Source organism: Geospiza fortis, unplaced genomic scaffold (assembly GCF_000277835.1).
Source record: "Geospiza fortis unplaced genomic scaffold, GeoFor_1.0 scaffold166, whole genome shotgun sequence".
In the NCBI taxonomy this organism is placed as follows: domain Eukaryota; kingdom Metazoa; phylum Chordata; class Aves; order Passeriformes; family Thraupidae; genus Geospiza; species Geospiza fortis.
In genome coordinates, this window is record NW_005054310.1 from 5,668,367 (window position 1) to 5,695,606 (window position 27,240).

The window sequence follows — 27,240 nt, forward strand, 5'->3', positions numbered from 1 at the left end:
TAAATAAATAAATAAATAAATAACACTTAATCATCTTCCCATATTCTGAAAACTGAAGGGTATCCCAGCTCAGCAGTGTTCCTACCCATTTGCTCTTGTCTGCTGTACATACAATATCATATAACTTCTCTATGATCCATACGATCATTTTATGTACACATCTGTAGCAGGATGCTCTGTCTGGGATGCAGTAAAGATTTGAGCAATGCAAATTTTTCAAAGCTATCACTGGTGAACTGAGAGGAGGTGTCATGCTGCATTTGGTGCTGAATTACACAAAACCAAATCTGACTCATCAACTCCAAAGTTAAACATCCTGATAGTGAGGTGAAGGTGTGGCATATATTGTAAAGTATCCTTATCTAAAGATGCTGAGTTGACACAGCTGACTTCTCCATAACCATATGGAGACATATGGCTGACAGTGAACCACTTTATACTATAAAAGTACCACTTATATAAATATTATAAAAGTGCCAAATGGCAGGGATTTCTAGCACACTCCTTGGAGCATGTGTGGAGATTCCTCTCTTGGGTGGGGATGCCTCTTAAGGTGAGCTAAAGATGTTTGCCCACAATCATTGGTATGGGTGAGTAACATTGATCTCTACTCCATAATTGTTTCTTTTTTGATGACTTTAATACCATTGCTTTAATATAGTACATTATCATATACTATACAAGCAGTGTTAGCTTCCAAACCATGTAGTAAGTAATTCTGATTAAGATATTTTTGTCTAATCATTTATTGTAATAAATCATTCATTTTGATACATCTGGCTTGCCATCCTTAATTCTGCATGACAAAATTGTAAAAAGGTTCAATCACACATGTATAATTCCTTAGACTTAAACCATTGAACAAGTCTGGGGCTAAGATCGGATCCGACCACACCCGACTCCACTCTGAGGAGTTTAGAAAACCAGAGGTCATTCTGCACCTTGTAAGACAATGCGAAGGCTTCTCTAATAAGCTTTGAAGCTCCCACTCCACCCACAACAACATCATATACTCCATTACCTCGTGTCTTTTTAGAAACAGTTTCTGGAACTGCAGAGCTATGGTTGTTGTTAACACTTTATTTTTCTGTGTTTTTTTTTAATTTAAAAGTGAAAAAAACCAAGAAAGTCCCATACAACCCAGAAAGAGGTTTAAAAAATATCCAGGATTGTTTTCAAGTCTCTTTTTCATATTAAGTGTTTCCTCATCTTTCCCCCAAAGAACAGAATATTTGTCAACATTTTAATTACACTGCCGATAAAAGTAGAAGTAGTAATCAGTAAAAAACATTCCAGCAAAGTAACGGTCTGTTGAGCAGCTAGCAAAACCCTGCAAAAGAAAAATAAAGGAGGTTGATAGAGGAACTTCTTTCAGTTCAAATGCTCTTTGTCTTTTGCCACGTTGCCATTTGGAAAGGCTTACCGGCACGGCCACGCGGAAAGAGTATGCGCTGTCATACAGCTTAGCTACAGGGAGAGCCCAAACGTGCTGCCGTCCCTAGGGGACAAATGAGAGACAGATCAGATAACCTCGCGCCAGGGGAAACTGGACAGGAGGACGGACTCTGGAAATATGTCATTGACAAATGCAGTGCAAGGTAATTATGACACCAAGACTTGATAACTACAGGCAAATGTATTTAAAGATCAAGTGCTGACTTTAAACCCTGCAAATGTGGGTTTACTCTGATCAGCCCCACATGGAGGACTGGCAGGCATCCGACTCCCAGTGACACTCAGCTGGCTCTGAATAAATGGATTCCCTCACTCATTTTCTAAGCAAATCCCCCCAAAAATAGGGATTGTTCCTGATATGCCAGGTGGCCTGAGAGCTTTAATTTGTAATACTAGCAAAGGGCAGTTCTGCTGATTTTGAGACAGCAACTTTAGCAGTGCTCAGAAGACAGACAATTTCTTCCATGTATTCTAAAGATATGGGTAGTGTCTTAACCCAGTATTTCAGAAACAGATACGTGCAAGTTTTCATGCTATTTTTTATTACAGTGTTCTGCCATGCCAAAGTGAAACAACACATTTTGTACCTGAAATGTTTATGCTACAATGAATAAAACAAAATTCAATCCTCACCTCTCTTTCACCTAATGATCCTAATGATGAATAGTAACTTATTTTTCTAGTGTCTCAACTCCTTCATCTTTCTCTCCCCTCACTTCACTTTCTGACACATCCTCTCTGCTGGAGACAATATGTTCACATAACAAAACTTACGTGGGACTGGTGAGTCCAAATTATTGCTGTTCTGGCTTTTGGTAGGGAATAAACCTTCCCATCCCTAGAAAAATCCTCTTAAAAGAAACCTCTTCAACTAGGCAGCATTTCTATTCTGAGTCACATCAAATCTGAAAGCTCACTGCTGCTGAAGGCTAGTTAGCTTTAGTCTTTTGATGTGGATTTCAGGTTGACACAGGAAATCTCTTTGACCAGTTTTGTCAGTAAGCTTCAAGGACATTTCTGCATCGTGAAACTCTCTATGTCTGACTTAATTTCAGTTCTGTTGAAATTACAGCAGACAGGTCAAAACTTGGAAAATTTGGGCTTTTGGATGACTATGCCACTGTTACAAAGAAACCTGAAACTTTTTGCAAAGACATTTGAAAAGTTGAGCAAAAAGTCAGCTGGAGGTATCTCAAGTGCTGTAATCTGAATAACCACAAAAACCCAAAAAACAAACGAACGAAATCAATTAAAGACATGTTATGTATGGGATCACAGATCAGAATTCTGAAGACTGTTCTCCAGAAGAACTTGGAAATTACTTCCAAATTCAGAGATGTTTCTGCTACAACGTGTTCAGAAATGCTATTATCATTGCTTCTGCCTTTCCTACTGTTTTAGCCAGAATAGACATTTCTGAACAAACATTGACAAACAGGGGCCTTGAAGGAGGCCTGTATGTCCAGGGAGCCTGAAGAAAGTTTAAAGCCTTCATCAAATTACTGGAGGTGCTTCAAGATTTGCAAGACCTGGTCACTAAATATTTTTTATTGGGAAAAGCTAACCTGTTTCACCAGCTTTTATCTCCATTGAGGGAATCCAGAGAATGACACATAAACAATTTTGCTTTTAAAATGAAGAATTTTCCCTAGAGGGATTTACTAGTAAGCTCCTGTTCACACAGAAATAAAGCAGAACACTACCATTGTTACCAGCAAATTCTAGACTTTAAAACTGGAATTAATTACCCGTAAGATAATAATGGAAGCCATAAAGTAGATGAGAGTTTGGAGGACTCCTCTAAAGCTCTGAGTGATAAGATATTCCCATTTCTCTGGAGTTATAATGAGTTGTAGTGGTGGCTTAGGCTGAAGCAGAATCAAAACTGTCCTTTCAGAGAATTATTGGATAGGTTTTCATAAAAGTCAGCAGAAAACTGACGCCAACAAAAAGACTGAATCTCATTATGGTCATGCCAAAGCCAGCCATGACTGACAGACTCAAAGCACCAGCATTTAGATTTCTAGTGCTTCAACAAAGATCAGATTTTTGCAGCCATTAATTTCATAAAAATTATTCCCAAACCCCAGAGTATTGCTATAAAATTCTTACCTGTGTGGTTTCTTGAAAATTCTTCCTACTGTTTTGGCTGGAAGAATAATGGGGGCAATAATTTCCAAATGTGACTTTGCAGAGAAATATAATTAATGGTTCTGTGGTGCTTCAAGAAACAGAGGAAAATAAGGATAAATGACTTTATTAAAAATAAAATCAGTTGCCCCTAAACCAATATTCAAAATACCGTCATACTCAGTGAAACTCTCAATATGATGTATTAATCCCTACATAGGAGAGCTATACTATTGGATTATAATGGCATACATTTAAAAGACAAATTTTCAGTGGCTGCAGAAAACAAGAAGACACTTCAGGGGTACTGTTATATTTCATCTTATCTGAAAAATGCAGATGTTTACAGGGATAACATTGAAGACCAAAAGACTGGATGAGTCCTTTGTTGCAGAGACAGAAGTCATGAACTGTTGTCAAGCAGATTGTTTGGCAGCTGTTCTGGCTATTGCTGGCCTTTCTCAGAATAAAATTCCAGAATAAATAACTTGCTCCATCTGGGAGAACACGGTGGAGGTGGGCTTTTGAGGAGAAAAAGCTGCTGAAAGGAATAAGTCTGCTGCTTTTCCCTGCTGTAAGTCACAATTTTCCCTGCTGTAAGTCACAATTTTCCCTGCTGTAACTCACAATTTTATTCTTGCGCAGGAACCCAGAGGTTCCTGCACAAGAATCCCCCTTTTACAGGGCTTGGCACAACAGGCCCAAAGAAGGCACTCTCTGGAGTTACTCATGTTATGTTCCTAATAATGTTTCTCTACAACAAAAGAAAACTCAGATCCCTAGGCCAGAAATCACAATCCTGCCAATACACACATACGTGACTGTCCAAATGTTTATTGGGATTGAAGCTTAAGACTTCTGGATTTCAATACCTGCAACATCAGGTGAAATCTTCCTTGAGCTGAGAATGGTATTGGGCCTATGCAACAGCAAGGAATCTACCCAACAGGTCTACATTAATAATTTAGTTGTGCATAGATTTTTCCCACTCCTCTGAACAGGACAGATTTGTAACAATAGACATCAGGCAAGAATTTCTATCAAATGAAGAACCACTGTTGTCTTTTGCATGTATTTCTTTTAATTGTACTTACTTTATTTCCAGTGAGATTTCCACATCCATGGGCGTGTATTTGTTAATAGGAATAACATAGCTGTAGTTTCCAGAGCTGAAAAAGGTTGTATTAATACACATGGTATTTTGATACAGACAGTATCTTCACCAAAACATGGAAATTGCATTTAATTTAAACAGAAAAAACAGAAAAAGGTATCAAGGACTACTGCATCCAAGAGGAAACAACTGTGAGCAGAAGCCAGCCAGGCAGCCAGGCCACAATAATGGTCTTTTATCCTAACATAGCAAAATAAAACTTTTTTTTAATTATTTTATTAAATAATAAAATAATAATTATTTAAAATTCTCCTACCTGCACTGCAGATTTTTACTACAATAGCGGTTGTCAATGCTTTGCTGAGTTTCCAAAATCTGTATGGAACTGATTGTTGTATCAATCCCTAAAAATATTAAGAATAATAGTTTTTTCTTGATTATTTCAGAAATAATAGATAAGAGCATAGTAAAACTGCAGTTAGTCTACTGCCTTGATTGCCACTACAGGACTTGCTGTGGGTCTAAATTAGCACTTGGTTAAAAGCCTCTGGTTGATTACCATCATTCTGAGACTGGAGATAAGAACTTTGTTCAGTTTGCAAGGACAAATATCCTGGGAACCTAACATTGCACCATTTTCTCTTGCACAGATGTTGAAGGCTACTTTGATGGCAGCCCAAGTAGCTCAAATGTGTCAATATTCATTTTCATGTGCTAGAAGCCATACCCATTCAAGTAACCACAAAGTTGAAAAACCTCATCTTTGTTGAGAGGGATAATATGGAATGCAACAAAACTTGTTTCTAATTCCCTGTGGAAAAAATTACCCAACTTAAGTGAAAATTGTAATTTCTTCATATAATGTTGCCTTGAACTTGCAAGAACTTTTGTTTTTGCAAGAGTTTTGTAATATACTACAGATAGATGATGAATATAGCCATGATAGCATTGTTCTTCCCTTAGGCAAACACCACATGTCTGAGAGTGCTGTCCAAATCCTTGCTGAATTCTGGCAGCCTTGGTGTCATGACCACTTCTCTGGGGAGCTTGTTTCAGTGCCTGACCAACCTCAGGGTGAAGAATTTTTTCCTAATACCCAGCCTAAACCTCCCCTGACAAAACTTCATGCTGTTCCCTTGGGTCCTGTCACTGATCACCAGAGATCAGTGTCTTCCCCTTCTCCTCCCCTCATGAGGAAGCTGTAGGCCACCAGGAGGTGTCCCCTCAGTATCCTCTTCTCTAGGCTGAACAAACCAGGGGATCTCAGCTGCTCCTCATACAGCTTCCTCTGCAGACCCTTCACCTGGTCTTACAACATGGTCAGAAAGCACAAGGAGGACTGGGTTCAGCAGGCCCAAGCCCTCTACATCAGGCTGTGCACATTGGGTTTGTGTTTCTGTTCCTCTGTTCCACAGCAACCATTCCCTGCTTTGCAGAGAAAATTGCTAAGTATAGGGTGATCTGTTCTCTGACTATAAAATCTCTGTGTGGTAGGATATACCTAATTTTCAGCATGCAATTATCTACAAGTGACAGAGAGAAATTGAGCATGTTCATCTCAGACAAGTAGCACAGGAGAACATTTGCCTATGATACAGCAACTCATTACAACATGTAACATAGTGATGCCTCAGAGGATCTCATCTGAGGTGTGTGTATCCATGCAAAAAAAAAATTAGAAGAGGAATGATTTTTCCTAGATCATCCCACTGGGGCACATCCAGGCAACAAGCAGAACCTGTGTTCTATTCCTCACCTGCTTTAAGTGCATGGCCTAGATGTCTAAGTCTAGATGTTTTATCATCCAAATATTGCCTATTCTTTAATCAAATATTTATTAAAAAAAAAAAGCCAAAAACCAAAAACAACCAAGCCTTAAAACAGAGGATCCACACAAACCAAAAAGACACAAGGCATAATCCTGCTCATACTGAATGAATGCCAGAGCATGCTGTTATAACATATGTAGTGAGCAGATACTCGTCTTTACATAAAAGAATCAATATTTTCAGCCCAGGCTGGCTCTGACAGCAGTGCACAGTCACTAAAAGGGGAACCTGAAATCAAGCCAAGCTTCCTGTGTCAAGGAACTTAATTTCATCTCCTCTGAAGGCAGTGTCAGGATCTGAAGGTAGGGATGGCCCCTTTGAGCAGCTGGCATTTTAATCCCTTAGGTAAGATGAGGCAAACCCCGAGCACTTCCTTCACACTGTATCATGAGTTTCCTGCACATGAATATCACACACGTATCCTTAAGCACAAGATTTTAGCTCCTGTCAAGGAAAACGCCACTTGTCATTTTATTGTATCTGAACCCAAGCCTAAGAACTCTCTAGAGAGGGCAGTCAGAACGTCTATAAAAATCTAATGAAGATGTAAGAATAAACTGAAAATTACAGTGAATCACAGGTTTCCTGCTGTTCACAGGAACTAGACTCACAAGTGATAATTCTCTATAATGATGAATTATAACTGAAACTTCCCCAAATTCCAGAAGCAGAATTCAAAGCCTAAAATTAGATCTTGAAAGTTATACAAGTAAACATTTAAAATTTTTTTTCATTTAAATATAGGACTTACAGTCATTTCCAAGATCAGGTCTTCCACCACGTTTTTTGATGGGATCTCGTTTGGGTAACATATCACTTTTGTTTCCTGTGAAAGGATGAACGTACAAACATCACCCAAATCAGCCTTGCACAATTGTAACAGCAAAGTATATTCCAAAGTATACCATACAAAGCCAGAAGACATTTTGTTAATTATCTCTTGAATAGACATGCATAACCACGAGAGAGATTTTTAAAATACAAAGCACCTCCATTCAGAAGAAGATATACACAGTTAAAATAGGTTTGCAGATAACAAGAAACAAGTTTTTGAAATCTACAGAATATCAAAAACATTTCCAAAACATAGCCTAATAGAAAAGACTTCATCACACACAGAGAACATCACCAATTTCTATAACACAGAGCCAAACCGAAAGTCAGTATGCAGCCAGGCACTTCAGCACAAATCTGAACATAAAGCCACATCTTTCTTATTAGTGAGAAAATCGTGTTAGAAATTATAGGGATCTGGTATGAAAATACAGGCTGGGGGAACAACTTAGATTTCTGAATGTGTGTTGTAAAGATACTGAGGACTGAGCCAGTACTTCAGAGAGAGGATGCATAACCAAATTTAAAAAGCTAATACACGTCTCTAACAACATGATCGCCATGTTCACTGACATCACCTCTGTAACTTCAAACATGGAACTAGGCTGTGTAATATTAGCTGATGACTTCTTTTTTCAATTGTTACTCTATTAATTTGCTCAACACTTGCCTAGAAAAGTGAACTTTAAAGATCTTTTGAATAACCATCATATAGTACAACCTGGGGAAGGCAAATGGCCCTTCAAGCCCTTGGGAAATGGTCTAATTCTATTCCTGTGCCTCTACACAGCTTGCCAGCTAAGAATCTGTTCAGAGACATGTTACCAGGAAACTGGCACTGGGAAATCCTGATCTTGCCTAAACTAATGTGCTCCATCAAATGTCATTTCTGGAATATCAAAATATTCCATTACTATGTTTTCCAAAGGAAACTTTCTGATTTCAGAATGACTGTTTCATGATAGGAAGCAGGGATGAAAATGCATTATTACTGAGATTGAAGCAAAACAGCTGGATTGACCTTTTTGTTTTCTTATTCATACCAGATTTGGATTTCATTTCAGCATTGGGAAATAAGAAAATCCAGACTTTTCTCATGCTAGTAGGTTACCAAGAGCATGGAGCAACATTAAGAAATGGAATCCAAGGGCCCAGAAGCAATGTAATACAAAATCATCTTTAGGATTTTAATCTGTCTTGTGTTTTTTATAAAACCCTCATACTGCTGCCAGTTATTCCTTGAATTCATTTCCTATTTACTAACTCATCATACAGATCTACAGCTTCTGCCAGATGTGGTAACTGCTGCATTTAGCAGTCATCTGCTGTCCCATTTCATTATACAGTTCCACACACCTTGTAAAATGGCTCCTGAACATATGCAATCACTTATACATGTACACTCATCTTGGGGCAGATCTAATAAAAGCCTGTTCATTCTCTCATTCCTCCCTTTAATTCACAAACTAATTGTCACACATTCATTTTCTCCTGATTTCTCTTAATAGTCCAGATATGCTAGCAATGCATTAAACACTGTAATTTTGTATTTTTATTAACAGAGAGCTATTCTGTAGAAAACCTATATCCCCTAGTGGAGGTAAAATATTGCTCTATGTAGATAAAATTGTTCAGCCCATGCAAGTGTTGGTAGGAATATTTATTAAAAACTTGGAAATAGGAAACACTTAAAATTGTGATTCTTTTGCAGGTGGTGGAAGAAAGCATTAAGCGGTATCAGAATTTTGTACAAAAACCGAGACAAAGACAGATTTACTTCACTAAGATTTCAACTATTTAAACTGAGTCATTAACCAGCATAGAACTTTATTTTCACTTGGGTTTTTACTCATCATAGAATTACCATTTCATTGCTCTTTCATATATTGCAATCTAAATTTTGAATACAAGGTGCCAGTTGAAAACACCAAGAACTACCACAAAACACCACAGCAACCTTCAATAAATCATAAATAAAATTCCACTTTTTCACATATAGTAACACTGAGGGCTTTCTCAAAGGCCCATGTGGGCTGTAAAGATCCAATTCAATAACAAATATAGAACTACAAGCATGGCAAGAATGTAATGAGGAAAACCATCATCTTCAGATAAGATTAAGAAAAACTCATCCAATAAATGTAGTATCTTTTTCTACCCCTCAACTACTCTATGGTTTTAATTCAAGTGAGTGGTAATATTCCATAAGCAGTGTGGGAAAAATCTGCTGATGGTTTCTCATGGTGGTGGTACTTTACTATGAATCTGTTAACTGCCCTCGGAAGGCAATGAATGGGAATGTCTGAGGCTGACCAAAATCCAGCAGGAGCTCTCACCAACCTTTTACTGTGAGGGGAGGGACACTGGGGAGAAACAAGAAGTAAGGAGAGCTCCTGGTTATTGGTGCCACTTAACATTAAGGGGAGAGCAGTGAGCCCTAATGGCATGGAAGCAGAGAGCAGAAAAGGCCCAAATGCTGAATGGTATTCACATTCCTCAATTCCACTGAAATCAGTGGAAGTTCAAAAGCCTAAATCCTCCAGAGAAATCAATTAAAAGAAAATATGAGGAAAAGAGGTCACATTAAGCTTGATGACATAAAGATGTGCTGAGATTTTGTTTAATAATTTTTCTCTTGCTTATGAATGCTTTTGCTTCTACTTGAGCTTTCCAAACAGCCTTTTCATCAACAGCTCTGGGATGCAAAGGATTAGGAGCTATAATGTATGTAGTAGTCTGTGCCCACAGAATTCAAGTACTGCATGTGGAGCAGCAAAAGGTCTGTAGTAAATCCTAAATTAGTATTTAATTTAATTGCAATTTCAAACAGCTCTACCTTTCCATGAATCGGACTAATCAGCTGATTCTAAAGCATCCACTTTTTATCATGATTATTCCCCATTTTTATTGCTTAGCTTTTTTTCTGAAAACATTTTCTTTTCATTTATCTTGGCTACAGTTACATTAAATAGCTTGTTGCTTTTCCTTCTGTTTGGATTTCATATTGACATTGTTACCTTCCATCTGGGGATACATTCAGGTTCATTAAACTTGTGCAGAACTGAAATCTTTCAGTAGCCTGTGTACTGTGCTGATTTTTCACTCTTGGATCCACTCTTAATGCTATTTGGAGCATAAAACCTTGAGAAGGTAATGCTTTGTGTTTATTCTTATCTTCTCTTTCCACCTAATATCAGAAGCAGCCAGCTGAGGATAGAAGGTTTTCATATTTCATTTTCATCCACCTCCAATTCCCTCATTTATAAATTAGATTAATGTCTTCTTAATTAATCAACACTCTTTCAGGCTTCAGAGCAATACAAATCACTCAGGTATGACCTCTTGAAAGCTGTACTGAGCTCTATCTGTCACAGGGCTTACTGCAGCACTGATCACAAGAATCACAAGGATCACTCACATACAGCTTGTCTGCAGATCAAAGAATGGCCAGTGGGTGAGTCCCACTGAAACAGTTCATGCTCAGAGTGCCACAGCAATTGGTAAAGCCTGCCCTGGCAGACATTTGTACTTCAGAGGCTGAACTGCATCCAGCCCCAGTTTCACTTCACTTCGTCGACTGTGCTGCAAGAATTGCTCCCAAGGCCAAGGAAGGAAGAGTATGAATGCTGGTTTAGTAACATTAACACTTGCTTCCAGACACTGGATATGTTAAGGACTGGGAGAGAGGAATATAGATTCCCACAAGCTATGCAAACCTTTATGCATTAACCCTTTCTTATAAATACTGTAAAAGTTGTAAACAATGCATCTTCTCAGACACTACGCATACAACATCTGGCAGAGAGTATCAGTAAAATACTTAATTCCAGTAAAAGTATTTTATTGTATAGAGCTCTGCCTTCAAATACTACTGTTCAAAACCCCTGCCTTAACAATCAGAGTTTTAAGTGTAAATTTTATGTTTTCAGGCAGTTGGCATTCTGTCTCTGCCCATGGAAAAGATGTAGTACCACCACATTGTGACACAATTCTGGTTTTTGGGGGGTTTTGCATCTGTTAATTAATTCTCTACTACCCTTAATCAACTCACATCCAACTGTAGCCAAAGGTCAATTAAATGGATCAGTAACTTTCCAGTTCACATCAAATAATTTACCAAGAATGGCCAGGAAAAACAGTGACAGCAGATAAGACATCTTAGGGCCCCAAATTCTTGAGGGTAACCAGACTGGATTTTTCAAAAACATATTGACTGCATTGATGATTAGTTATATCAAGATTTTTTAAATCCTCTGGAAAAAGCTCTTTTGTAGAAAGCTAACTACCTTTAAAGATTCTTGCCCCTTTCCCCACACTTTCCACAGTCTCTGCTCAATTTATAGAGAATTACATTTTCAACTTACGTTTTTCCTTTGCATTATTTTTTTCATAGCTTAGAGATTTGACTTTTGGTTGGTGAATTGGACAACAATAGACCTTGTCACAAGGTAAAATGTCACAGAAATTCACTTCAGGGATCCTGCTGATGGGCTGTGTAGTCTGAGGAACTGTGCTTTCACTCTGCAATGCTAAAAAAAAAGCAAACAACAACAACAACAACAAAACCAAAATATAATTCTCACAAATGCTGTGTACTGGCATTTTATAATAGCCAATTATGTGTATGCAAACCAGCAGAGACACAGTACCTGCTGTGGTAGTAGAGGGAGAGACTGGAACAGGACTTGAGGTACTGCTGATGAAGAGAAACAATTCATTAAGAAATGGACATTAGAGTTGAGGACCAAAACAAATTGATCCACAGTCTATTACTGATTCTACTAATTTGAATTCATTAATGGTAATTTAACTACTTGCCTGTAAACTGGATGTTTTTCAAAACGTCTGTCATGAATGCTAAGTAAATATAGGCTCCATATTGTCAAAGCACTGTAGAAAGAGAACTGTTCTGTAGATTTACATCCATCTTTTATGCAACACAATAGGAATAACACCTTGACAGCATTGTGTCAAACTGCAGTCATGCAAGTATTAACTATCTGATCACTTTCCCTTCAGCGGGAAAAATTTCAGCTGAATTTAGTGGGGTTTAGATCAGATATTTGTATACAGTATTGTGTTCATTATACTTGTATTCAACACAAAATACAGCCACTTTCCAACCTAAATAGAATCACAACACCAGTTCAAAGTACTCAGGTCACAAAGAGATTGATTGTAAGCCACAAGTTTTTGGACTGGAGACAGAAAATGGCAATCTCAGAAATCCAGAGCATACTTTCCTTTCCACAAGTCCAATGGCACAAGTTAAACTTCCAGTCACATAATTGCCCACCACAGTGGGAACGGGTTCAGCTTCATTTCACACAACAGAATCATTCTGTACATCAGAAATTGTACTTAGGCACAGAATGATTGGATAAAACATGCAGAGTCCAGTTTAGCACCTTTAGTACAAGCCACTGAGGAAGGCTCAAGGTGCACCATACATTGTGACATGGAGAGAGGTCAGCTGTGTGTCCATCCCATGAGTACCTTACATTTATACAATGGTTTCAACTTTACAATACTACCAAGGATATTAATTGTTAATTTTAATACATTGTGTTCTTCAAGTAGGAAGGGAAAAGAAGAGGAAAAAGTGCGATATTCTTTCAGATAGGTAGAAAGGGGAAAGGAGAAAAAAGTCAAATTGTTGTTAATTAATTGTTACCATAGTGCCATAATAGCAATCAAAGCTATTATAGTCACCCGGAAAATCTTCACAGAGCAAGATTCTTTGGTCTTTGACAAACAAACCTAGGGTAAAAAAAGAATTTGGTTAATTCAAGTGGCACATATCTAAGCAACTACTAGTAGATTAAGAAATACTACACTAGGTTGACTTTACATCACCCTTATTCCTTTCTTGATCACCCTTATAAAGGAGTCAACATCTACAGAAATAAACTTCAGTAATTAAAAAGTCCCTAAGACTTTCAGTGCACTGTGCATTGTTGATAGTTTGGGGGCACAAACATTGTAGAAGATGAAAGGATGGATAAAAAATAACAGCTTCTTGTCCTTTCTTCCTGCCATTTTCATACTTTTGAAATATTTCAAAATCAAATAAATAACTCAGTAAGTGTCCAGAACTAAAAGCTCAGCAGCTTTCAGTATGTGCTCAGACCATGTTAAAGCAGGACTGGTACAAATACAGAAGAAAGGCACTTTCCAAACAAGTAGGATAATCTTAGGTGATGGAGCATTTGACTGTCATTATGGTACAAAGCATATTTGACCTATTATTTTCTCTTGCTCTTTGGCACTGGCAAAAGCAAAGTAGGCAAATGAGCATTGGTTCATATTAAAGGACAGAGCTTGGCAGCCTAGGAGAAGTTCAATATATGTATTTCCTCACTAATATGATCCCTTTGAAAAGGGGTATCCACTTCCTATACCCTGATATAGGCAAGAGAAAGTGAAAGCAAATCACAGTGAATGACTCAGACAAGGATTTCATTTCACTCACCTTCCTGGATTTTAGTGGGACTGATTTTATTGATGGCAAGAGACTATTAGCTCGACTATACCTGCTATAAGAGACAAGATCTCTTTAACATTCAAATGCTTCAGCAAGTAATTAACGAAGAAAAGACATTTTTAATGTGTTAATGTCACTTGCTTTTGCAATTTTAACATTTATAAAGGGAAAAGCAGAAGTGTCAGCAGATTCATTTTCAAGGATAAAGGTCTGCAGTTAACTCATTCAGGTGAATGCTTTTAAATGCTACATTTGATTTTGAAGAAAACTTGAGAAAATGGCTTAAAAACAGGAAACACTCATCACTTCCACTGAAGCACCAGTGAAGATTTCTTGCAGAAGAAGCTCTGCAGATTTGCTTTGGAAGCAATTTCCAAGTCCCAGAGCTGTAACTGGACATAATCTACCCTTTATGCAACAGAAGCAATTACAAAAATTACTGTAATTTAACAGCCATTTCACATCTTAAATACTGGAAAATAGCTGAACTCTTCTGTCAAGCAAAAACTTCTATCTCCAAGATCACTTTAACAACTTGTGTGACAACTATTAGAGAACATTCCAGCCAGAGGTACCTGACTTTGCTCTCTTCACTGACTGTTGACTTTAAACTGTTGATCCGTTTCAGCCTGGCCAGTTTCCTATTCCACTGTTCCAATTCTTCTATTCTGACTTCAAGATTGTTTGTTAGTTTACAAAGCTGCTTTACAGCACCAACATTCTCCATAAAGATCTGATCCTGAGAAGAAAACAATGACAAAATTAGTAGATACATAGTATATTCATCAAGCAGGTGTAACAAGCAGAAATGAGTGCAGAATTCACCTATATAAACACAAGTTATCTCACTGTAGATGAGATGCACGTATGACCATAAAACCCTTTTGCTAGACATTTAATTTGCAGTAAATTGAAAATGAGGACTTGCAGAAAATTTTGAAGCTAAAGGGCTTTTTACACCAAGAATTTAAACTGTATTTTACCTTCATACCAAGTTGAAACCTTAACACTGTTCCAACAGGCATCTACTACTTGATTTTCAGTGTTTTAGCTGAACATAGATTTTAGAATCCCTTAGCAAAATGTCCATCCAACCATCTCCCTAAAGGCATTAAGTAGGCTCAGACAAATCAGAGTTTCTGTCCATGTTTTATCCATAATATTAATCACACAGAGATAAGTGACACAGATTAAAAACCAAACCAGATGTCAAGCTATGCTTATATAATATTTTGCTCTCCCCTTCAGCCTCTCAAGTCTCTTACAGGAATCTTGTAGGTTCTAATAACATGATCATCTCTGCAACTAAAACAGTTTAGACATCCTCCATTTACTCCTTCTGGATATTTTACCCAGGAAAACCTCCTATTCTCCTATCCCTGCTTACCATCTAGGTATCAATCTGCTGCTGGAGATGCCCTCAGTATAATCATCCAGGTAGTATTTTATCAATTTCTGAGTCAAAAATGGTTACTGATCCACTGCAGGAGCATAGTAGAAGAGTACTTTGTTTGCTATGTGTGAAAGAATGGCTTTTTCATACTAATGTCCAACCAGACTGGTGCCATTGGATGAAGCTGTTGCTGTAGTTAATGTTGCTGTGTTCCAGTCTAGTCAAGTTATGCAGAAGTAAGGTAAAAGCAGTTTTGCCTTTCACATTGTAAAAGCCATGCACACCTTTCTTTTAAAGGTGACTGCATTCCACAAAAACAGACAGCATTTCATGCAATCAGAATCAGAGCACACTATCAGTGGCAAGTCACAAGCTTCCTATTGCCAGAATACCAAGAGCTCATTTAAATAAAAAGTGACTTCAAAATAATCTCTTGTACCTAGAACTGTGAAATTACCTATATGGACACTTGTATCAATGATACACAGCAGCTGCCCTTTCCATTGTCTTTAAATCAAGCATGAATTGCTTCAACTAGCTGAGAAAATTGCTCTTCTCACAAAATGAAGGAACATTCTATTTGAGGGAAAAAAACTGATCAGAGTTTTACTGCCCTTCTAGTGACAAAGTACTGAGCACAGTGTGACTGAGAAGAAAAGATTCTGTCTCAAAAAAACAAATTGCATATAGTTGAGACATTTCTCTAGCAAGCAGCAGACCCTGTTTCAAATGTAATGTATTCAATTAGTTTTACAGAGTTCAACAGCTCCAACTTGACAAAGAGACACAACACCAGCCACCACCCTACTTATCTGGATATAAACTTGGAATATGAGATAACAAAGTTCAAGGTCTCATCACCTGCCAAACTGAAAGAAAAGAAAATTAAGTGCTGTCCATTTACTATTCAAACTGCTGAGCTATTCTGGAGCTGGGAGCTCCAGAAATTTAAATCAGATGTTCCACCTGAACAAGACATGTTACAAATCTCTGCATTCAATATACATCTTAAACTGTTAGACAGAGATCTCTCCTGATCCTGTCACCCCAAAGGTCATGGAATTGACCTCTGCCACAAGTGTTAGGAGAAAGAGGAGAAAGCACAGATTCACCTGACCATATTAAAACACCGAAGTGCCTGTGAAGTAATCTCAGATCCACATCTAGACAGGTAGTCAAGAAAATGATAAGCAGCAAGTAAGCCATTGCTGGAATAATCCACTCCTGCTTGGGCCACATACACAGCAGAATCACACCCTACAGGCATGAATAGAAAGTAGGCATTTTCCATTCGTAGGTCACATCCCTGGAAGCACTGGCAAGCACCCTCCAGAGACCCAAGGTACAGAGAAGGAAGGGAACACGGTGGGCCCAAACAGCAGTGCTGTGAGGCACTGCTTGAGATGGTGTTTTGTGTGATATTTCAGCAAGGAAGAGATATGAATCAAAAGCTCAATTCTCCAACTTAAACTTCTGCCTGATGAAAATCCAGACTACTCCAAAGAAATTTTGGAGGCATTCAAAAATGCAAATTATGCTACAGGTGTCATACCATATAATTGGAAGGCCTAAAGGGCAAAATTAACTTGGAGTCACCTACCACCACTGCTCTTCTACTAGCATAGAAATCAGCTACAGGCTGGAACCCTGACCAAATAGAGCAAATTTTCTAAAAGTCTCCTTTTCCACAGTATCTCCAGAAATGCTCTTTCCACAGCTTTATTCAAGGTATCTAATTCATACTTCTTTCACATGGAATACAACCTAGAAGATTTAATTTAAATTATTTATAGCCTATCAAAAGATGACAAGTGACATGCAATATTTTTGTAGATATTTTCTCCAAGTTTGGTGGTGTAAACCTGTGTTGACTATAGAATAATGAAAGAACGCATTATGATAATGAATGCAGGATTGTGTTCCCAGTACCATCCAGACAAGATAAGGTCAACTTTCTCTAAAACCTCCCTCTTCTCATTATCAGCTGCAAGTGGGAAAAAGCTGGGAAATGGTCTTTGGTATGCAGTGAACCAGCACTCAGCAGAGGGGCTGCCTTGAAACCAGTGCTGTCTGCAGCCGTGTGTGACTGGACTCTGACTGACAGTCCCTTGCAGTTGTATTTTCACAGGAAAAGGAGGAGAAGAGAGCACAGGACAATACCTCAGCAGTGTTTCCAGCCTATGAGCATGGTAACTATTTTTTGTGCCATTTCATAGCATATGATTTTGAACCTATAAAAAGCATTTCAGATTGCCAAAAAAAAAAAAAATGCCACACACAGAGATAGCACTTGGATCTGGTATGTAGAGTTTATACCAGGATTAGAGTAAGGAAGTTTTTATTTAACAAATTGAATGCCATCAATGCTTATTCACTTGTGGAACACTTAATTCTGAAACACTTAAGCACAAAATAATGCTTTGGAGTACCACTTGTTGAACCAATGCCATGAGATCACTATCCACTTCTATTCAGAAAAGTTAGGGCTTTTACTTTTTAACTGTATGTGTATATAGTATTGTAATCAGTTTTTAATAGAGATACTTCTTGTTATTAAAAGATTCAGCCCTTTACTAACAGCTGGTGGTTCGGTTTTTCTCAATGATTCACTGAGCACCATTTCTGTAACACATGTGGGTGCCTACAGCTTTTTATGGGGCACAGCATATGTTCACAGCTCCCCACAGGAAAGAACAGTCTAAATACACATCCCCACTTTCTCCCTCAAGACCATACCTTGTCAACCATGAGGAAGTTTTCTATTTTTTCTCCATCATTACAAGCAACATCTCCAACTTCTCTAACAGCTTCAGGTAAAAGCCTCTTCACTTCCTGGGCTATTATTCCTGTTCAGGAGGTCACAAAAACTAATGTCAGGAAACACAGTGGCATACCTGCTGACTATTCTAAAAACTACAGGCAAAGCGAAAAAATTATCTAGAATTTCTCTGTGGTAAGAAAATCCACGGTTTCAGGGTTTTTTCTCCATTCCACAAAAAAAAAAACAGGAGCCTTTCAAATTCTCATTTTTCTGCAGAAAGAACAAAATAGTTTGTAAGCACATACTTCATTCTCATTAAACTTCTGGAAAATAAACTTCCCATCTTTAAGAACTGAAACAGAAGTTATAAAATTACAAGCAATACCTAATTTTGGCATTTTTATGCCACAAGAGATACACAACAGTGTGAAATTGCAGTAACCTAAAAAATGAGGATAAAATAGCAGGATATTAAAAGACACTATGGCACAACAAATATCAGTAGATGTTAATGAAAAATGGGAACAGAGCTGACTATACCTGTTTCATGGGTATCTTTTATTCCCATAACAGATGCAAATTCAGGCTTGTAGTCATATTCCACCAGCCTCATTTGTGTTATTCTTCTCAACTGCTCATTTGTGTCGACCTAGTTGGAAAAATACCAAGATTTACGTGTTGAAACATTAAGCATGGCATCTAGGACACCACTGAGAGAGCAACTGGCCTGACACAGTCATTTGGCCAATCATCACATAGAAAAATACAGACAATCTTCCCATTCCCCACTACCAGAGCGCTATTTGTATTTGTACTGCCAGTTACCCCTCTGTTTGACAACTCCCAGCTTCCACAGAGAGCCCTCTCCAAAGTCTGTAGGTGATGGTTCTCAGAGCACAATGGCACACCTGCCTTCTTTAGGCTAGCATTTCAGCACAGCCAGGATACAGGAGCTGCTCTGTCAGGACCCAGGACATCCCTCCTGCTGTCCTGAGCAGCCAGGACCCCTGCCAGGGGTCTCAGAGACCCTGGCACAGAGCCCAAAACACCTGTGGTTTTGATTATGACCCATGGAGCAAATTACCAACCTTAGATGAAGATCTGCAAGCCACAAAAAATTAAGTAGAAGGACAGTGAATTTATCACGGGGTAAAAAAGTAGATTTTGGGGTTTTCTAGAATGGAGGTTCAGGGGGCAAGATGGAGGTATCTGGGCATGTCCTGCCTTTCTCCTTCTTCTTCTTGGCCTCCATCTTCTGCTGTGATGTTGGCACTTTTAGATTGGTTTAGAGTAGAAGCTCACTGTCTAACACAGGTGATAGGTATTGGAAAGTTATTGTAAATATTGTACACGTAGTTTTTAGTATAAAAAGATAACACCACCCCGGGAGCAGGCAGAATGCCTCTGACTGTCATGCTGAGCGAACCTCAGCAGGACAGGAGAAAGAATTTTATAGATAAGATACAATAAACAACCTTGAGACTGAAAAATGAAGAGCCCTGACTTTCTCTTCAAGCGCCGGGCTGGGAAAAGAGACTTTCCAACTTTTCTCGGGGTCACTCTGACCAGCTAGAGATCCCAACAGCTCCACGTGTGGGAACAACAATCCATCCCCAGTGCTGCAGAGCACACAGAAGTGCCCTAAAGGCTGCCCTGCCTCACCTCCCGGATGTTCTGCTTGGCTCGGCTGTCAGAGGGGTGCATGACTCTGCCCATCACTTTGGCGTTCCCGCAGACCACCAGCGCTTCGTCCGGCGCGTCTGTGTTAATTCCGACGTGACCGTGATAGGCTATTGTCTCTGGAGCGGCTCCTCGCTGCCACAGCACATCACTGTCGTGCTCAAACTGCCCTGGGTTAGATGCCTGCAAGGAAATGTTTTAACTACAGTACAGCATAGATGCACTATTGTTTATTCTATTAGAAATAAATGAAAAAGGGAAAATGAAAACACAAATCTTAAATATTGAAATTGTATTCCATAAATTTTTAACACGCTAACAGAAAAAAACAAAGTGGAGTTATTTCTAAGTGTTTCTGCTCACACTGCATTGGCCTCATGTTTTTTGCCCTTGAATTCTACTTTATTAGCACCCTAAGCTAAATTGACAATGTCCAAAGCTTTCCAAATTTTAACTTTAACATTATACCACATAACCATTCTTTATCTACCACTAAATTTTAGCTGAGACTGGAAATCAGAAAAGAGAAACCAAGGCAGAGATTAAACACATGTGATTCATAAAATCTTCTGTAATGTTTTAAATTAACTCATATTGATAATTTCATGTCAAGGAAACAGGGTATTTTAAAGAACACCAATACAACAACAGAATGAGTATAACAAGAAAAGGCATTTTATTCCAATAGTTCATTTTGGGTTGTTTGTTGTTCTGTTTTTTTTTTTTTTTAATTTGAATTCAGGCCAACAATCATGATGAAAAGAAGCCAGGCTTTCACAAGGCTTTGCCAGCTACAAGGCCTGGCACTGTGCACTCACCACTGTTTGTCACAATTAGAGCATGATCTGATAAGCCTGACAAGCACCACTCAGCTGGCAGCTTTGTTGTGTTGGAGTGTATAAAGGGCCAGAAGATGAGCTGCTTTTCCTCACAGTGCACTTGCATGGCTTTGCCACTTTAAGGTAGCCAGTGGCTGATTTGCTCTACCCTGCCACTGAAGCCCTGTTAGACACCTAGAAAATTTCTTTTTTTTCCCTTCCATCTTTCCTGTTGATATTTTCACCACTTCAGACCTGTCCCTCTTGATCTTTCCGACCTACTACCTTCTTTTTCCTCTGTTTGAAATAGTGGCCAGGTTTCAAAAATCTCATTCCATGAATTCCTGTTCAAAACATGTCTCGCATGCACTGAAGGAGCCCTCTTCATCGAAATTTCAAAAGAATCTAATATTAAAAATTTTGGGAAAACGTAAATTTCTAAATCTTACATAAAAATATATATCTTGTAAAGTAACAAGAATGAGACCATTGTGAGAATTCAAGAGTGTCCCCAAATTATTAATGATGTGATATCTGTAACACTGTCAGATCCAGAAAAAGAAAATCAGATGAAAACAGGATTGTGGAAATTAATGGACAAATAAAGGAAAATAACTATATATGCAGGAATGACGCAAACACACTGCTTCAGCATCCAGCTGAAGCAAAAAAACCACAGCAGCAGCCAGGATGATAAAACTTCTCAGCCATGCAGAAAACTGCTGAACTCCACACATTGTTTTCAAGGCCTCTTCACAGCTCCAGCCAGAAAGGAGTTCCGGGCTATAATGCCCCCCCAAAACCTAGTTATAACTACAGAAAGAGGGTTTATGGCACAAGAAGATGCTCAGATGAAAAAGGAGCCAGGACTAAAACCACCTGAAAGCCCCCACCATCCTTTGGAAACCCCTGAGCAACACCCCACATGCTGGAGACGTGCCCTTTTGCTCTCCCCAAACACAAATGCTAAACCAGACCATAGTCATAAGCCTAGGTGGATGATGGGCTGCCAAAAAGGATACAAGCAATGGCCTGCACAAAACAATGCCAGGACTAAGAGCTTTTGACAGCCCTCAACTTTCTTTAGAAGCCTCTTCCCAGCTCCACTCAATACACCAGAGCTTTTGGTGTTGCTTGACTCCAAGCCAAAATGCTAAGCCTGTTCCTCTCCATAAGCCAAGGCTAGAAAGAGTCCATGCAAATGAGAAGCAGCTCTTCAACTGACCCACATGAAAAAGTTCAGTGGACTGCAATCTTCCAGAGGCCCTCTCCATCTTCTGCAGCCCCACCACATGGCACCTTACATATTTCCCATCTTTCTAAGCTATAAACTTAATATTCACCCTAGAAATAACTGTAACTCCAGACAATGCCCAGTTCAAACATTAGCCACCACCTACTGATGACAGGAAAAAGGGGCCAGGGCTGAAAGCTTTCAGCAGCTCCCACCTTCCCTTGGCAGTCCCCTTGTAATCCCACTCATTTTAGGACTCTGTGTTTTCTCTCTCTCCTAACCCCAATTCTCCATAGCTCTTGTTGCACTACAGATCTGGGGTTTTTCTCTTTTCTGAGTCTAACTGTAGGCTAAAGCAGAGCACTAAAAGAAAGAATTTCTGTGAACCAGGCAAGTGAAAAATAACAGTTAAGAGGAAAACAGATTATTCTTCCTTTTGCTAATTTGAATCCTATATTACTACCATCAAATTGAGAGGTGGGACACTCTGAAAACACACTGGAAAAGTGAAGCTATAGCTCTTAAACTTCCTAGAGCTGCTTGACCTTTTTTCTTTCATTTCTTTTTCCTTCTCATCCTCCTTGGAAACTGAAGACTCTAGCTAATGAAAGCTTTTAGAAAATTCCTGGGAAGTGAAGTAAATTGTTTCACTGCAAATAAAAAAAAAGTCTGGAAAAATCAAGATATTTTGTATTGGAACTCGTAACAAGCTTTATTTTAAAATCCTTCTATAGCACTACTTACAACATTTTTAATTTCTGATAATTAAAAGATAACATACTCATACAAATATGCAACTGTAGATTTTTTCCTCAATCTTTTTTACTCAGTGGTAACTTTTATCCCCAAGAATCATGACCCCTCAATCTCCTGTGAATATCAAAATAGTAAGTACTTTTACATGAAAGTAATACAAATTTATACCTACCCTCACAATGATCTTTTCAGAGACATTTGCAGATAGTAAGTAGAACTGGTCCTGAGATACAGCATACAGTCCAACCACCAGCATGAAGTATCTAATTTAAAATTGATTTAATCAAGACAATAATTGAAGTAATTCTCTCTCACAGAAAAAATGTTTTAAATACAGATGCTATTATTGATACAGAAAAAGACAGACAATGTTTTTTAGATATGTTTCTTACAATATAAAATAAAAAGTATTTCCTTCACTCTTAAGAAATATGTTCTTACAAACACCACAATCACTACAAATTAGCAAAGAATACAATAATTGAAATTTACAAATTTAAGTAATGAAGCTTCAAAGATGAAAGCCTTTCCTGCCTCAGAAGAAAATGGTCATTATTTGGGTGGTTTTGCTTCCTGATTTTGTCAGCCATTATTCTAGCTATGATTTCCTGAAACTGTCTCTAACCATGAGGATAAAATTAGCGGTATTTTATTCACATATCATTCTGTGACTGCAGAGAAAGATGCTTTTAAGAACATACCAAGTGTTACAGAAGTATTGCAAAATTTGAAAAAAACCACAGATTTGATAGCAGAGATTTTTCACAAACATTGGCTCCTTTCTAAAGCAGACCTTCTCTTTTCTACTTCTAACACACAGGCCAAATAGCTATAGCAATACCTCTGATCAGGATTAGGTTTCCCCTTTTTTCTCATATTATTTGCTGTTGTTTCACTGAAATGCAGCCGTCCCAGTGTTACTTTAGTTATCTGGTCCCCTGGCAGATCAACTCTAAAACAGAAAACAAAATAAGATCAGGGAAGTTAATATTTGGAGATCAGAAGAACAAACATTGATTCTGCCAGTGAGTTAGCAGCTCAAGAATGGCAGAGCTCCAGAGAGATGCTGCATGAGTGTTTCTGAGAGACACTCCCCCTTTAAAAAGCACTGTAAATGTATCTCATACTCATATAGGGCAGGAACATTCTGACATTTTTTAAGATTGGAAATGCATTTGTCATACAGCTCTAAGCAGCATAAAAGAGTGTTTCTAGGTGAATAGAAATATTTTGAATAAGCATACTTAACACACCTGTAAAGCTATTAAAAATTTCTCTTAATGAATTGTGACCAGGTATATATTACTACTGTGATTTTATGTGTGCAACCACAATGAAATCTGGATAAAAATCAGAAAACTGGCTTAGACCTACTATAAGATTTCAAGAAACAACTACTTCATATTTCAAATCAATTATACACATTGAAACAAAACGGAATAATTTTCTCAAAAATCTTACTTAACAGGATGAAAAGTTTTTTTGCTTCGATCTGATTGAGACTGTTCAATAGCAATTGTTTCATTTGGAGCTTCCACCTACAAAACAAACATAATTTTCAAAAATGACAAGAATATAAGATTTTTAAACACATAAAATTTGAAATAGACATTAATAGGCAAATTGTGCCTAAAACAGTGAAAATGCACTAATTTCTAATGGAATGACATAGAAATCAACAGAGGAACTGACTGCTGATCAATTGATAATTGACATCTAATCTGAAGGCCCAAGTCTTTCTGCAGATGTAATTTGAAAGAGAAAAAAATAATGAAAGGAAAGTAAGTGCATTAATTTACAAAAGAAAAACTGCTTTCTGAGTCCAGACTGTTATTAGCTCATTCCATGCTCAAGCATAAGTGCAGATATTCGATGTGAGAACAGAACCTACATAAGTTTGTTACATGTTCTTGGTCAAAAAATCACTAAGAAAAGAGTTCACTTCAATTATTTACCTCACTACATGGATAATTAAAAGTAATCATCTCAAAGAGGAGACACACTTGCCTTAATTCCATAAGCTTTCAAGCAAAACTTTTCTATTGGTTTCCTCCCCTGCTGAGTTCTGACATATTTTGGATGTCCAGTGATTCTAATATGAACTGTGATTTGGAAATGATTCTTCTTTTGGCACACAAAGGCATCATCTGCTGTTGAAAAATTAAATCCTTTATCTGTGACAATGTGATATCCTACAGCAGGTCTACAAAAACAAGGAGAAGGAATGGCAACTTTAAGTACTGACATACTTAAGTGATATCTTCAGCTCCTTTTTTTTTAAATGTGTTGCAAAAATCCATCCGATTTTTAGTGACAAACCTGGACTAAAAATACAACGTTACAATCACCAGTTATACAGTATTTTCTTCTTAGACTGTCAAAGGTATAAAAATGAAAACACACATAAAATGTCTCCTAATTCTAGTCTGAAAACCAAATGTTTGGAAACCAGAGGTTGAGAGGCTTGCATAATCATCACTTACAAACCTGATATAAAGGAACTCTGCACACCTAAGAGCACAAACCAACCTTTTATGTATTTATGTATTCAATCATTCATTACAGCAGTGCTACAAACCACAGACTTCAGCTAGTGCTCCAGACAAAAATGAGCTAATGAACCAGCAAGACTCCCCACTTTGTTCACAAATTCCCACAGCAAGCGCTTCTGTAGAAGCTACTGGGATTCTACAGATAGAGATATGAGGCTTTACTTAAGCTAAAAGAAAACGCTCCAGCCTGACTTTAAGCTGTCCATCCTACTCTGGCTAAAGCAACTCTATTTTATTTCTTCAAAGGGCAATTTTTTCACCCAAAGAGAAAGAGTATTGTGTGTCTATCATTCACAGTAAATAAGGAAAGGTATCAAAAGGTCTTTCTATTAGAGACAGTGAACTCACCAGCCCAACAATGTTTCCAGTCCTCTGACTTAAGTGATAGATAATTCTGAAATAACTACATGGCAAGGTTCTCTTATATAGACATTGGCTTTTTTGTTAATGAAAGTTTGATAATGACAATCGTGTATGATGCTACTGAGAACCTCTCCTTAACACTATTACTAAAGATGTATTTTCATTACTCTTCCATTATTATTTGGAAAAATCAAAATGTACAGACTTCATAGGATATATACAGACCTTATTATTGTTTTATAAATTATGAACAGAAGTCCCCTTTCAAACAACTACTGATTACCTGGGAGAGGGAATAAAGAGAAAACTGCTTTGTAACTACACTGCAACTACTTCAAAACTACTAAGTCATGTGTTACTTCATATTTAAAATTATAATGAAGATTCTACCATCTCCTCAAATCATCATTATTAAAGAAGTAAAATTTACTGAGTTTTTCCTACAATGGGTTTTTATATTTAGGTGTCAGCAAGGTCATTAGCTGATATTCTTAATGTAATTTCAGACTATTTTTCTACACACAAGCAAGCAGCTTGAGAAGCAAAATTACAAATGTCCACGTCTCCAAATTGCAGTGTTTGGAACAATGGCTCCCAAAGAGCAATTTCACATTATAACTTTCTGAGTGTGTCATTTATAGTAGATAAGAGCAAACATGTATTTTGTTCTTAGTCCACAAAGAATGATGAGTCATTCCAAGCAGTACAGCAAAATTTGGAATAACTTTAAGGTTGTAATAGATATCCCTGATACACAAGCATCCCTACTAGAAATATGCTTCAAATTCCTCTTTCTATTCAGAATTTAAGCCTTCAGACATCTTTCGGACAGACCACCACCAATATCAGACAAGGGCCAAGAATGTGCCAAGCAGACAAAACGAAGGGCAGAATAAACAGTAGAGTAAACTTTTCTAATGAATCTACCTCAGCTAACAGCATTTTTGCTGTGAAAATGAAATAACTAAGATGTTCAAGTACTGTATGAATAAAATGGAAAATAATAATTAACCTGAGAAATACCCCTCAAATGGGTGCAGCAATTTGAATGCATGGGATCAATCCATCTACACCAAGCAATGAGAAGCATGTGAGTGCTTTGAGGCCAACAGAATACAGGATCCTTCTCAGAAAATCTGTGCAATGTGCTGTATTTACAGTGCATCTTGGAACAACAGCACTGTCATTGACCTCACTTAAAAGTAATACTGACTTCCTCTGCAAATAACACCTCAGTCCCTTCCCACAGTAATGGCAACAGAGCGTGTATTGGGATATTCTCTTGCTAAGCATCACACAGTCTTTGTTAACAAAGAAATGTGTCTGGAACCTTAATTTTAGGTGTATGGGAAGCAACAAGTAACTGGGTAGTGGCAGGAGAGCAATCTCGCACCATCAGCACACAGCCCTCATGTAGTCATTGACTGAAAGTGCAACCAGGAGTTGGAGGCCTTCATTTAGAGAGAATATTCATATCACAAATTCAGCTGGAGGTTTCTGGGTGCATCCAGCTCCCAAGGAGTGTAAAGGTCTGCTCTCCTGTCATGTCAATCACAACCTGAGGAGAAGGGTTGTGTGGGACATAGTAAGATGGGCAATGCCCCTATCCCCCTGTGCAAACAGGGAACATCAGTGTCAAGCAGTGACACTGATATACACCCAGATCCCATGAGACATTTTGGTAGGGTGGGCGAGAGGAGCATTAAAATTTACTGTGCTATGTAAATCCCATGTAGACAGTGACAAATTTTTTGCACAAATCCTGAACAACTAACCAGATGCTGTAGAAAATGGTTAATTTGTTAAAAGGGTCCATATGCTAAATATTAGAATGGAG

At 38.0% G+C, this 27,240-nt stretch overlaps 1 protein-coding gene across 1 annotated transcript in view; it reads right to left on the reverse strand.

The window, feature by feature from the left end:
• Positions 1 to 1,070: 1,070 nt before the first annotated feature.
• MYRFL (myelin regulatory factor like) overlaps positions 1,071 to 27,240 on the reverse strand; it is a 39,639-nt gene continuing 13,469 nt past the window's right edge. The window contains exons 7-25 of the mRNA XM_014312396.2: positions 24,496 to 24,691; positions 23,950 to 24,026; positions 23,330 to 23,440; positions 22,661 to 22,751; positions 19,663 to 19,863; positions 18,541 to 18,649; positions 17,976 to 18,085; positions 14,422 to 14,585; positions 13,835 to 13,898; positions 13,037 to 13,122; positions 12,181 to 12,252; positions 12,012 to 12,058; positions 11,727 to 11,891; positions 7,280 to 7,354; positions 5,016 to 5,103; positions 4,680 to 4,754; positions 3,568 to 3,676; positions 1,424 to 1,498; positions 1,071 to 1,330 (exon numbers count right to left, since the gene is read on the reverse strand). Of these exons, the coding sequence (XP_014167871.1) occupies positions 1,244 to 1,330; positions 1,424 to 1,498; positions 3,568 to 3,676; positions 4,680 to 4,754; positions 5,016 to 5,103; positions 7,280 to 7,354; positions 11,727 to 11,891; positions 12,012 to 12,058; positions 12,181 to 12,252; positions 13,037 to 13,122; positions 13,835 to 13,898; positions 14,422 to 14,585; positions 17,976 to 18,085; positions 18,541 to 18,649; positions 19,663 to 19,863; positions 22,661 to 22,751; positions 23,330 to 23,440; positions 23,950 to 24,026; positions 24,496 to 24,691 (2,002 nt within the window). The 3' untranslated portion in view covers positions 1,071 to 1,243. The remainder of the gene's footprint in view (positions 1,331 to 1,423; positions 1,499 to 3,567; positions 3,677 to 4,679; positions 4,755 to 5,015; positions 5,104 to 7,279; positions 7,355 to 11,726; positions 11,892 to 12,011; positions 12,059 to 12,180; positions 12,253 to 13,036; positions 13,123 to 13,834; positions 13,899 to 14,421; positions 14,586 to 17,975; positions 18,086 to 18,540; positions 18,650 to 19,662; positions 19,864 to 22,660; positions 22,752 to 23,329; positions 23,441 to 23,949; positions 24,027 to 24,495; positions 24,692 to 27,240) is intronic.